This window comes from Phalacrocorax aristotelis, chromosome 12, assembly GCF_949628215.1.
Source record: "Phalacrocorax aristotelis chromosome 12, bGulAri2.1, whole genome shotgun sequence".
Taxonomy (NCBI): Eukaryota; Metazoa; Chordata; class Aves; order Suliformes; family Phalacrocoracidae; genus Phalacrocorax; species Phalacrocorax aristotelis.
In genome coordinates this window covers 4358036-4371363 of record NC_134287.1, presented here as the reverse complement: position 1 = coordinate 4371363, position 13328 = coordinate 4358036, and the positions used below count along the sequence as shown (strand labels likewise).

The following is a 13328-nucleotide window of genomic DNA, read 5'->3' as shown; positions in this document are numbered from 1 at the left end:
TTGGTTGGTTCTGCCTGGAGATCTGAGAGTCCCGTTAGGTAACGACTTCAACGTGTGCTGTAATGTAACGCTACAGGGAAAAGCAACGGTTGGATGTTATTTGGCCAAAAAGCACTGGCTATGCTTGACTGCAGAGCAGCTGGCGAGCAGAGGTACCTGTTGGATCATGACTCAAATGACCGGGATTTGCGGGCATGCTCTCACTGGAAGGACTCGTTCTCCAATTCCCTAGTTTAAGCACTTTTCCTTTCCTGGTTGACTCGGAGTTGATCTGGAGTGTATATGAATGGCAGGAAGCTTTTAGACAGCGCCACGTTGATACAGAAAAGCCTTTTTGCAACAGCTGAGGAAATATTGTACTTCCTTGACCACACAAAAACGTAGTCAAAGGTAATGTGAACAGAGCATCAGCACAGGTGTGCTGGAGCAGCAAGACCTTGACTGCACCGCTGACTGTGAAGGCCAAGTAGCCAGTAGATAAACCCATTTGACCACATATAACAACCCTTCTGGTGTGTTTTGCTGCACTTACTTGGTAACTGAGACCCAGTAAGGTGAATTGGCCAGATTCATGTGTCATACAAATGCCAGCATGATAAAGCTGAAGGCCTCAGCTAAATTCAGATCGCTTGATTTTAAATAGAAAACACTGCTTTTTCTTTTTTTTTTTTTCCTGTTATGTGAAATCCCCAACCCTAATGACACTTGAGGAGGGTTTTTTTTAAGCCCTACTGTAAGTGATGCAACTATTGACTCATTGTTGGTTTGGGTTTTGACACCAGAGGACTGTGCTGGCCAGACCAGCAACCTGCTGGACTATAACTACTTTGTTTCTTTGGTAACAACTGATCTGAACAAATGGAGTTTATAGCTGCATCCTTCTGTTAATCTAATAATTTCCATATTCGGATTTTGTACTTAGAACTAACTCTATATTCCTAGATGAAATAGGTTTTGGGGTGGTTTTTTTGTTTGGTTTTTTTTGGTTGGTTTTTTTTCCCTAAGGAGACAATGTGTTTCTCTTTAGTAGTTTTATACACAAAAATATAAATTGATGAGAAGTCTCTGAGTTGTTTTAAACAGATGATGTAGTAATGCCCTGGTCACTTTAGAAACAGCAGACAGACGTATATGTCACTATGTTGAAAAGTAAGAGCATGAGTGGTATAATTTGCATGTTACAGTTAACTCATACCCAAACTGCTTTTTGACAATAAGTACCCAAGAGTGTATGTTTGACAAATAAGAAGTGTTTCCTGCCTTTTATGGAAAACAAACAGTTAAAAAAGAGGAGGAAACAAATACAGTTCCTGCAATATACCGTTGTTTACTGCTCTGTTGTGCGTGGATATGTGTAAGGCATGCTGGATGCTCAGATCACCGACAGATCACTAATCCAGGAGGAGTAAGCGATGGGTTACTGCCGCTTACATGTACCGTGGGTATGAATTTATCCTTGACTGCACACACATGGGACATAGTTTGCTGGATTAATACCCTCTTAGGTGCAAGCCACTCCCCAGGAATTGTTTTTTTCATACCTTTACCTATTCAGCAGCAGGAGACAGCCAGAGACAGCCAGGCACAACAGCATTCCAAAGGGCAACATCTTCAGCTGCAAGGACAGAGCCAAGGGCAGAGTGCTGGAAGCTGTAAGATAGCCGAGTACAGCAGTGACAGCATTAAAAACTTGATGGTAATACACTTGACAGGAGGTTGCAATATCATCTGTATCGCACATAATGCTTTCACTCAACCATTAACCTCTCTAAAAAATTAATTACAAAAATTCTTTGCACTATTCAGACAACTTCTCTTTTGATAGCAGGGAACAGGGTGTGCCATACAGCTTTCCCTCTGCCGTGCTGAGCCTACCGCCCTTTTGTGTTTTCCTCTGTGAAGTTTTTTCGTGACAATAGCCGACTGCCTTACACCTTGCAGCTCGTTGCTCTGCCCTTGCCCTTCAGCAGAGTGGCGAAGGCTCCCATTACGCATCTCCCACTGACCATTTGCTATTACCACCTTAATGAGAAATCACTTGTTGAAAGGTGATTAAGTGGTTGCAGTCCAGCACAAGGTTGCAAGCTCATTATACTGCTTCCCCCTCCAGTATCGAGCAATAGCTATAAGCATCCGGCCAGAGTCTTAGCTGATATGAATCAGTGCATTTCTACTATTTCAGTCGGGTTGCCTTGGTTTACATGACATTTAGCTTAAAAGCATTTACCATTAGGTTAATTTAGATTCCGACCTTTAGGTAAAGTGTGTTTCTGTGTGCCGCCCTTTCACATGGAAACTCAGGATAATCAAGGAAGATGCTTTTCTATTCTTCATTTTTTTTTAGTCAGTCATCAGGGACAGGATGTTTTAAAGATAATTATTGAATGCAGCTGGGGTTTTTTTGGTAGCACTCATGATGTGAGAAGTGGGTTTGTGTTTCCCCTCGGAGCACTGAGGTTTACTGTAAAGCGACTCTGGGCTCTGGATTTATGTACCATTTGCAGAAAGAGATCTATCTACTTATACTTTCCAGTTTAGGTTTTGCTGAGTCAGTTTTATATATCGGGCTGTTAAAAAAAAAAAGCAAGAAAAAAGAAAAGTAAGCTTCAAATACACTTGGGCTGGAGGTAGTTCACAGCTTCTTAAACAGTTTTTGTTCCTAAAGCAAACCTCTACACTTCTCTCATCGGGTATCCGCTGTGATCTGTTTCCACTAAAGCAGAAGTGGTCTTTGCAGCTGTCCTTTTACGGCTGTGGATTTCAAGACAATCTCGCAAATAAGCGTCACAGAACAAAACTGACCGAGATAAGCTGTTACAGCACATTTGTAAACAAGAAAAAGCCAAACCGAGCTGCCTCTTATCACAGAGACATGCATCAGGAGTGCAAAACTCCTGTGAAAAAAAAGCCCAGCAGTGTGATTCAGGACATACCACTCTGGGGGAATGATAGCCTGGCTGTACTTAGGTTTGGAAAAAAATGTTCTGAAAGGTTCTCTTGCTGCAACATACTCTATTTTAGTTCTGGGGCTCATCCTCTAATGTCATATATATTCTAAGTAGTAAAGGAACCACCTGATGTCCAGCTTCATTTCAGGGAAAGGGAGGGCATAGGTATGATGGGCACTAGAAGACAAGTTTGGATGTACTCAGATTACTGGGAGATAGTTCAGAGGAGAGACACCTTGAAAGGTCAGTGTCAGGAGTGCGGCGTGCTAATGATGCTAATGATATAAACAACACCCAAGATAGATAGTTCTTGACTTGGTGAAGCACTTATGTACACGTTGTACTTAAAGTACCTGAGCAGTTGTATTCATTTCAGCCAGGTGACCTGGACGCACACAGCCAGGCTTACACCTCACCTGCCAGGAGCGCCACGTGTCGCAGAATGACAGAACTGATTTCTCTTGGCATTCATTCACGCTCTTTAAATGCAAAGATTAGTGCACCTTCCTTTTATAAAACTGCCTTCTGCTGGTGTTCATCCTCCCACTTCCAGGCTACTCTGATTCACAGAACAAGAAAAGCTTGCCCCTTTATTTGTTCCAAAGGACTTAACTCCTTTTCCCCAAAACACACACATCATCTGGATGTCTCTCTCTCTAGCCCATCCTCTCTCCAAAAAGGAACAAATCACTTCTGTGCCCCTATTCGCACATATCCAAAAGGAAAATATTGCCTGAGAAACAGTATTTGCTTTATTTTTTTTTTAGGATAGTAGGACATAATTTATTATTCTGCTTATGATGCCTGACAAAGTCCCAGAAAAATGCAAAGCTTGCTGCTTTGAGATCTTACACTGATTGTAACTTACCATGTCATAGGCCCTTTTAGCACCAGAGACATCATTCTGGCTTAGTAATCCCTTCAGAGAATTCCTTCCAACAAATATAGAAGACTGCCATCATGATGAGAAAAATCCTTTCCCCTAAAACTTGTTTATCATCCAAGAATAAATAGCAATGAAAAGAACGGCTTTCCAAGACTTAAGGGGTCATAATCCATTTATCAGGGACATATTACTACGAGTACTGCACATAAGCCACTTACTTACCCTTTCCAGTGTCTCACCATCATCTGAATGTCAGTTTGAAAAAAAAATTTAAAAAAGAAGATGAAGTTATAATGCTATATCAACAGACAGCTGTCCTAGTGGGCACTGGGAACACAGAATGACTCACATTGCTGAGCCGTGCAGTCATCGCCAAAGGAATGATGAGCTCACATTTCATTCCGATTCACATACTTGGTGTGATTAGACTGTGAGGCTCACCCTTCCTCGCCCAACTGACGCCCCCTCCCTGCCTTGACACCAGATCTGGCTTGTTAACATGTCTGGAATGAGCGCGAGCCTACCTCTCAGCTGGCAAGACCAAGGGGCACACTTGGATTCCCAGGTTGGAAGATTATCTCATTCGAGCACAGTTCTCCCAAAGATATATAAGCAAAGCTAGCGTGGTGGTCCCTGCAGAGCCGGCTTGAGCACTTGAGAGTTTCAGCCATACGGGAGTACAACCTTCAAACGCTGGCAAATATGATGATGATGAAAGTAGAAGAGCTGGTAGGTACAACCTTCTTTCATTTATTCATAATTCCTTTACTTTGTAGACTGTCCCTACACCAGGCGGAGAGAGACAACCTTTGTGGCTCGCTGAGGTGATGTGGCAGGTTACCAGCCCTGCTGTGCTCTAGGTGCAAAACCGGTATAACTGTACGTTACCCTGTTATAGTCTCACTTTACCTTTCCCTTGCGAAGGGGGCTCACCACTGATACAACCACACAGCTGCTTGGATTTTGCATCGGAACAGAGTTCACCAGGAGGAAGAGACTGACCAAAAGTTAGCCGTGTGTTTTCCTTTGACCTTGATTTCTATTTTTGGTTTTTTAGAAGCTACTGAGTTTATGATCACACTGAGTAATTCCAGTCCAGTAAGGTACTGGGAGGAGGTATCAATGCACGGAAACCGAAGTATTTTCTAATACTAAACTTAACAGTTTAGTAATAGTATTATTTTCCAATACTAAACTAACAGGTCTTACACTGCTGTTCAGGGCATAACATGCCTTTGAAAAGTAATGCCTAAACCAGACTTCAAGTAATGGGACATTCCACTGCAGGGTTCAGACTAATAATACCTGATTGGATCAATAAACTGGGAAAACAGCAATGATCCAGTAAACCACTGGAACATTATATAAAAACTGCTTTTCCCCTAGATGGCTACGTTAAGATGCAACTGCCATACAGTCTAACTAGTTGATGCTGTCTTGAATTCTTTGGCAAGGCCCTGAGTTTTTCTAGTGTTAAACCCTAACAAACATAGTTTTACAAAGTGATTGACTGGAAAGGCAGTCTAGGACACAGGAGTTTCTGAGCCATTCTCAGACTACACAACAGCCTCTACTAACTTTAACCAGTTGTCTCTTTCTACACACTTAATGGAGCATCAGAAATATTTCCAAAAGCTACTGAAAGCTGTGCTGCTGCACAGCATGACAGCTTCTGCGCAGGAACTGCCTTCTGCTGACTCCTGTAAACGGGGACTTTAGTACTGACAGCAATGGGTAAAACCAGCCTTGAAATTACTCAGCAACCCCGTTTAAGTGCATTGGGTGTGTTTCAACTGTAAGGTCCCAAGGGAGAAAGCCTCTCCTCCCACTCTACCTGCTCAGTTCCCCTGCTCAACACTCGCAGGGTGCTGGCGGCTGGTCGGGTGGCTCTTTTTACTGCAGCCTTTTACAGCCTTCTGAAGACTCTGACACATGCTGGCGAGTGAACAAGCAAGAAAACCCTGAACAAAAAAGATGCTCTTCCCAACCCCCTGGCTTTTGTCAGCCCCAGCCAAGCAGGGAGTTAGGCCGTGAGCTGGCCTCATGGGTCTTGACCCAAGCCCTGAAGGTGCCAAGGGGGAGCTGCTGTGTGGATGCGCAAGACCCCACTGCAAGCGAGATTGCTCTAGCTATTCGCGTACACTGTTAATCCAGGCGCAGGCTGAACGAGGTCTGCGCTCTGTCCGTCACACGCTCCTAGAGCAGGGCAGGAATGACATGTAATTAGCCCTAGGTAATCCATGTTCCCAGGGGGTGGCTACTGCAGTCATGAAGCTGCTGCTTATGTTATACCACGTTTGCTTTTACAGGTGACTGGGAAGAAAGCTGACGATAAAGAGACTGGCAGCTTCCTCCCCGAGGACTTCAAAAATGGAGAGTATGAAGCTGCCGTAAGATTAGAGAAGCAGGAGGACCTAAAGACAGTCTCTGAGCACTCGCTGACCCGAGGTGATCTGGCTTATGAGAAGGAGAAAAAACTAGAAGCAGAGGTAGGCTCTTGGGTTTTGTGCTCGACTTTTTATCATCTTGTGTGCACTTTCTGCTGCAGCCCTTGAAGTTTTGCCTTTCTCTAAGTTAGAAATACATGCATGGTGAGCTAGATAAACCCTTGGGACATCGCTACCAAAGGAGGCTGGGCTAAAGTCCACTGAAGGCTGACTCCTGTAGCCTAAGGATACAGGCAGGAACACTGTGAAGCAGAACCCAAAACTCCCCCCACAACGTCTGACTGAAACCCTGCGGGCTCAGGGTCCCACCAGTCACCAGCTGCAAGCTGTCCGTAAGGGGGGGACAAACGTAGCCAGTAAGACACCTTCAGCTTGGAGGCCTAATGACAGCCACCAAAAATAACTATCCAAGAAAGATGTAAGAGCGCACTTCTGAAGCCAGAAGCCTTATCTGCCATGAAAATATTCATTTATGAACACACTGCATTACACTTCCTAGCACATTTGGGAAAAACAATTACAAATGAAAGTGATACTAGTCTAAAGAAAAGTACCATTTTATATTCCTGGAGCATGACAATTCTCCGTATATCCCTAAGAATGGATGCTTTTTTCCCCCCCAAAAATACAGTAGCTGTAACATATTAAATTTTTTGGTGAATAAGCAACCAACTGGCCTAAAAAACTTGAGGGAATAAAAAAATCGAACTAGCAGAGGGCATAAGACTGTTCTGAAAGAAGAAGGGTGGGAAAGTGAGACTCAGAAATACTAAAACAAACACCATTGACCTTCACTTCAACAGGGAGATTGCTACTTCCTACGGAGGTTTTTGAGTTCCTCTATCCAAAACAACCAGAGGGTCTTAAGACCCTTTTGGATTTCCAATTCATCCACAGCCCACTTGGCCAACATAATTATATTCCATTAAGTCAATGATCTACAGATCAAACCCTAAATGCAGAGAACAATAAAAAGAAGAGGTAGAAGTAACCTGAATAAGAATTCAGCTGAAAAACTGTATGCCATATGTCAGGGTCTCACCAATGTATTTACCTTTAAGGATGCCATGGGACAGAGTCCGTCACCTGTATTGACCCTGAGTTACCCCTTGCTTGTGAATCCCCCTTCTGAAGTCAAGGACACATCCTGGTACCCAGGGTCTCGGCCCTCAGTTCAGACAACACATTTGCCCTTGATGCTAGCAGTGCCCCTTACTGACTTCATGCAGGGGTGCTTTGTCCAAGCGAGCTCGAAGAAGTCTTTAGCGTTTATTGAACCGCCCCTCCAAGGGTACTGAGGACATTTTTTGTAGTTTACTGAAACATAACAGTTACCAACTGAAATGCTGATGTTGGTACAAACCTTGCTTTTCACTTAAGGGTACATTCTTGATTAAAGATGATAAAGTTACAACAAATCAGGGGCTGCATCGCAGAAGTGGTTGAAGGCAAAACGCTTGGTGGAAGTCAGTTAAAACTCCAGGGGTTTCCCAGCCCTCATAAGCTGCACATGAGGTTTCTCAGGTGGTTGTTGGGCCAGAAGGAAATACAGCGCTGCTCTGACTCCTGGCCTAACACAGACCAAAAATTTATGCTATCTATCCCACAACGTATGGCCGAAGCAGCATTTAGGAAAAGGTCCAATGGTGTATGAAAACTATAGATGATGTAGAATATCTCACACACTTAGCAAGTTATTCTAATGGTCAATTAGCCCTGGCTGTAAAAAACAAACATGACAACTTAGTTCAAAGTTCATCCCGTCTGAACTGAATTCAGCTGAACAGTAGCACACGCTGTCCTGCCGCTCTGAGAAGGAGAGGTGGTCACCCTCAGCTCCACTTACGGGCTTCCCTGATCTGTTTCAGCTGAAGAAGAAGAAATTAGAGGAGAGGTCAAAACTTGAAAACTTGGAGGATCTTGAAAAAATTATTCAGCTGAAGAAGAAGAAAAAATGCAGGAAAGTGAAAGCTCCCGTTTTAAAGGAACCCGAACCAGAAGTTATTGTAAGTTATTTCGAAGTACGTTCTTCTGGGAAAACACTGAATGGGTTTTGTGCCACATGCATTTACACCCTGTATATTTTTTTTCCATCAGACAGGACCAGTGGATATACCCACATTCTTCAGAGCTGCGTTGGGGAATAAGTTGCCAGTAATTGAAAAATACCTGTCAGACAAAGGGGATCCAAATGTGTGTGACGAGGTACAATCTTCCTTCTTACTGCAAAGCCTTCTACAGAGGAGAGGTTATCGCAGAGCAAAAGTAACTTTTACCGCTAGGTTTTGTAGCTTCCATGCTTTTGAGGGGAGAAAAGGGTGAGGGGAAATAAGTAAATGCTGGAAGTTTGGTACATCGCGTTTTCTAGTGATAACGGGGCCGTTGGGACCCTTCAAAAGTTATATTACCTCAAAAGAACCTTTATACTTAAAAGAAGCGTTGGTGCCAAGGAGACTCTGATTTTCTGTAGCATGTGGTCTTCCAACGCCACAGATGAACAGGCAAGAAATTTGTCTGCAGAACCACAAAGTGATGCTGCCTGCCCTCCTACTCCATAATGCATAAACTGCATTTGCAAAACGCAGCGTAGCATGTTGGATGGGGGAACTCAACTGGCATCATTTTAAATTTGAATGCCATACTGCAGATATTTCTCACACCCTTTAAAATGCTGGGTAGGCAGCTTTCAGCTCTCAGGATGCTATTAAAATTTAGCAGATTTCAGGTCTCGAAAGTATTAGCTCTCGAAAATGAATCAGCATAAAGTATGTATTTGCCATCATCCTAGGGAGGCGGGGAGAAGAGATTTGAAGATACCTCTTTGTGCCATATTTAATATCTGACTTTGCGCTGTTTTAATTGCCAGTACAAACGCACCGCATTGCACAGGGCATGCTCTGAAGGACATCTAGAGGTGGTGAAGAAGTTGGTGGAAGCTGGAGCCCAGCTTGAACAGAAAGACATGGTATGCACATCAACTTACACTTCTTCCAAAAAACAGCTCGTTGTTTCGCAAGTGCGAAGAGAAGCACTTACAGAAGTGCTTCTTATAGAAGAGGAGCGTTAAAAGGCCTTACAGCATCCTGTAAGCTTATCCTTAAAATAACACTGTCGCGGAGAGGTTTCAGGAGGGGATGTCTGGCCCCCTTTGCCAGAGCGGTTGCTGGAGAACACAGAAAGCGGAGGGACGCGTTGGCCAGCAGCCCGCCGCAGGCAGCAAAGCCTAACGTAGGGTAAGGGAGCCGAGGTCAGGCTACCGCCTCAGCCTGCTAGCAGGTGGCGGGGATGCCGCTGTCCCGCGCAGGGGTCGGGGCTCAGGGCAGTGCGTGCATTCTCCACCGGGATTTCAAGGCTGTGCTCGGGAGAGGCCCCGGCTCCTCTGGAACGCTGGCCGCGAGGGTGGCCGAGTACCAACAGCTCCTGCAGTGGTTTTTTTTTTTTGCTTCTCTGCTCCCAGCTCTTTGTCCCTTTGCTAAACAATTAGAAGCAGCCAGCCTTGCTCCCCCTCACTGAACCCAGCGGTGCCTGTGGAGAGCGTAAGAAACAGGAGGAACAACAGGCAGAGCGAGACCTTCCAGGGACGCTCCACCCCTCCTGGCAGAGCTGAGCGCAGAGAAACGGCCTCTTGTACGGGAGAAGGGTTCTAATTCGCTTTGTGGACCTGCACAAGTTTGGGTTTGGTTTTTTTTAAGGGAACTATTCTTTCCCTTGAGCTTCATTTTCTATGCGTTTTAGAACCCAAAAGGCATCAAATAAAAAAATACTAACTAACTAGCACATACCAGCCAGAAAAATCATACCTGGCTGTCTAAAGATGACTTCCAAGTTCACAGAATGGACAAAACGTATCCTGTCTCACTCAGTGTTGCCAAGATCTCCGTCTTTAAGAGCCATATGTAGCAAGTGTGAAGAATGAGAAACTAAAGAAATTAGGGCAAAATAAGAAAAGCTGTTGTTAGAAACAACTCAGCGATCACAGTGAAGTGATTTACGTTAAATTGCATGAAAATGATTTTGGATCAATTTAGAAATTTGATCAAAATGGTTTAATTTTTTAAAAAATATAACGAGGAATTAAATTACTTTCCATTTGTTTTCCCTGCTGTAGCTTGAATCTACAGCCCTGCACTGGGCATGCCGGGGGGGGAACCTGGATGTTCTGAAATTCTTACTGGACAAAGGGATAAACAGAAACGCAAGAGACAAGGTATGTGCTTCTGGGACTTGGCAGCTTTTTGAATTGGAGATGAAAAGCTGACCCTTACTCCAAGTAGATCACTTTTGGTGGCCGTTCTTGAAGCAGTCTTTACTTGTTCCATGCCACTGACTGCTTCCTCCTCCCACCTCTCAGCTGCTCAGCACCCCTCTGCACGTGGCTGTGAGAACGGGTCAGTACGACTGCGGGGAACACCTCATCGCCTGCGAAGCAGACCTCAATGCCAGAGACAGAGTGAGTACCAACAGCTTCTCACCTGCCAGCCACCAGGTAGCATCCAGCTGCTGTCTGCCTCGACACTTCCACGTGCCGGTGAAAACCCCCGGCTACGCAGCCGGGGCTGGACCGCGGGGCGGGACCGGCAGGACTGACGCTGTGGTCCGTGTCTCTTGCCTCTAGGAAGGAGACACACCGATGCACGATGCCGTGAGGCTGAACCGCTACAAAATGATCAGGCTTCTGATTCTGTATGGAGCAGATCTAACTATAAAGAACTCTGTAAGTAATAGCAGAAAAATGCAGTAATTCAAAACAGTTTAGAGTAAGTTTGCCTTCAGAGCAGTTTCATGGGTTTCAAGGACGGGAGAGTATGTTGTGAACAGACTTAATTAGATCACTGCAGAGTTAATTAAAGCAGAGCTGACACAGGGAAAGCATAACCTGGGGGAGGTCAGGGAGAAGAGGAAAAACCTGTACTTCTAAAACCAGAACCCATCAGCTGCAACCTAAAACAACATCACATCCTTCTGTGATATATTTTCATTACACATATCATATATTGAAAAGATATCATGTACAGGCACTTGTTCTCTGCACAAGTCCTGGGCTTCAACCACCACTGAGACAAAGATTTTAGCTTGGCAGGGAAACCTCCCTTCTGCGAAGCCCAAAGCCGATGGCGACCCTAAGGACTACATCTGGATGACTGGCTGTTAACCTGACCATTGGAAAACAAATCCCCGTAGCTCAGCAGAGCTTCAGTTCAAGAACCCCCACGCCTGCCTCTCTGCTCACAGCCACCGCAGCAGCAGCAGATGCATTGCTGGAGCTCTGTGACCACTTGTTAAAACACAGCACGTCACAGCCGCCTCCCCCCCAAAGCCAACTGAGCAGCAGCAGGATGGACAGGGAGTTTTACCAACGCCAGTCAATGTTTTTGATTGGCAATTAATCAAAACTTCCAGGGGCAAGGACAAACCCAGAAAGCACTGCAGCACTTTGCACCCTCTGCCCATGCTCTCCAAAGCCAATCCTGGCATTATCCCTCATCACAGTATGAAAATGATGAAAGGTACAGCCCCAAAGGCCAAAGGCTTGCTCTCTCAGCCTTTGTCTGCACACTAAAGTTGCTCCTGCTTAATTTAGATGTGGTTAATAATTTAATTAAACCAGTACAAACTCTTATCTGAATCCTCCATTAAATAGAAGAGGGGCTATTGAGGTTTCATCTAATATATTTCTAATCAGTTTAAACTAGATCAAAAGAAACACCTGCATGCTCTGCTAGTCCTGGTATTTGCTAATAAGGCTTAGACCCTCTGGAACACAGGGAGATTTCATTCTGAGTCTGATCGGGGCTGGGACTAGATCTGTAGAGGAAAAGGGCTCCGACCTCAGGGAGGCGAGAGTTAGTCTGACCGCGTGTGTGCAGAAGGGTCTCGCATCAGGCAGACGCACTGTATAAATATCTAGGGAAGAAGGAAGGACTCAGTAATCACTGGCTGAAATTAAATCTTGCTTCCTCTGCTTTTTTAACCAGCAAGGGAAAACCCCTATGGATCTTGTTCTTCAGTGGCAGAATGGCACCAAAGAGATATTCAACAGCCTGAAAGACAATTCCTATAAGAGTGTCCATCCCGGCAAGCTCTGAAGAGAGAAACCAGACTGCTCTCTTTTTGCTGCTTTTAAACACCTCATATGAACTCAGAGAAAATAGCCCCGAAGTAGTATTTTTATGGAAAATATTCACAGTACTGGATTATTTGAGGTACCTTCACTGAAAACTGCAAAACAAACATGCAAAGAAATGATTTTAAAAGGCAGGTTGAGTGTTAAAATTCCACTGGTTCTAAAATGGCTTTATTTATTACTATTTATTATTTATTTATTTAAAAAGTAATTTTTAATGATTCTTAATATTATTGTAGCTTTTTTAAAATAGAGCTTTACATCCTAATGCAATCTTTGCTGCCAGCATAAATCCTTTTGTCTTATATGGTAGTATTTCCGACTGCATTAGCAACTTCCCTCAAGCCTTCCAATAGCTCCAAATAGCGAATACCTGCAACAACTGCCTGGTCTCTGCCAAATTCTGTTAAAATAATGTTAAATGAGTAGTGGTGTGTGGAAGAGCAATGGAGGAAGGTGTTCCGAGGTGCCAAGTGGATTTAAAGAAGCAGTTGAGTAATAGGGTTTGGCAATCGTGGTCGATGAAGAGCTCAAGGACAGAGCTCCAACCACCACGTAGCTGTCTGGACTGTGGGATTCAGATGCAATGTGATGAAGGTGAGAGGAAACAGTATCAGGAATGTGAATTTTTTTAACCTGGACTACTATGAAGTCTGATGATTGAAGAATGCAAAAACAGATTATGTATATTTGTAAATTTGTACTGCTTTTTCTGTACATTTTGTACTGATCTATTGCAGATTAAATAAACAGAGTGGTTCTTTTTATTTGCTGGAGTGGATTATGGCATGGTGAGCATGCACAGGGTAAGTCCGTCCCTCTTTAAAGAAACTGCACATCTTGGCTCTGTAAAATTCTTAAAAACTGAAAAAAAAGTCCCAGCTGCCTAGGGCAGCTAGCCCTTGAGCTGCCGCCCTGCCACT

The 13328-nt window shown here is 44.2% G+C and overlaps 1 protein-coding gene across 1 annotated transcript; it reads left to right on the top strand.

Annotated features, from left to right (window-relative positions):
* Positions 1-4475: 4475 nt before the first annotated feature.
* Positions 4476-13171, top strand: ANKRD1 (ankyrin repeat domain 1). The gene is made up of 9 exons (XM_075107274.1): positions 4476-4563; positions 6144-6323; positions 8150-8287; positions 8379-8486; positions 9148-9246; positions 10390-10488; positions 10633-10731; positions 10897-10995; positions 12257-13171. Exons 1-9 carry the CDS (start codon positions 4537-4539, stop codon positions 12365-12367), a joined length of 960 nt encoding a protein of 319 aa, XP_074963375.1. The 5' UTR covers positions 4476-4536; the 3' UTR covers positions 12368-13171.
* Positions 13172-13328: the final 157 nt, after the last annotated feature.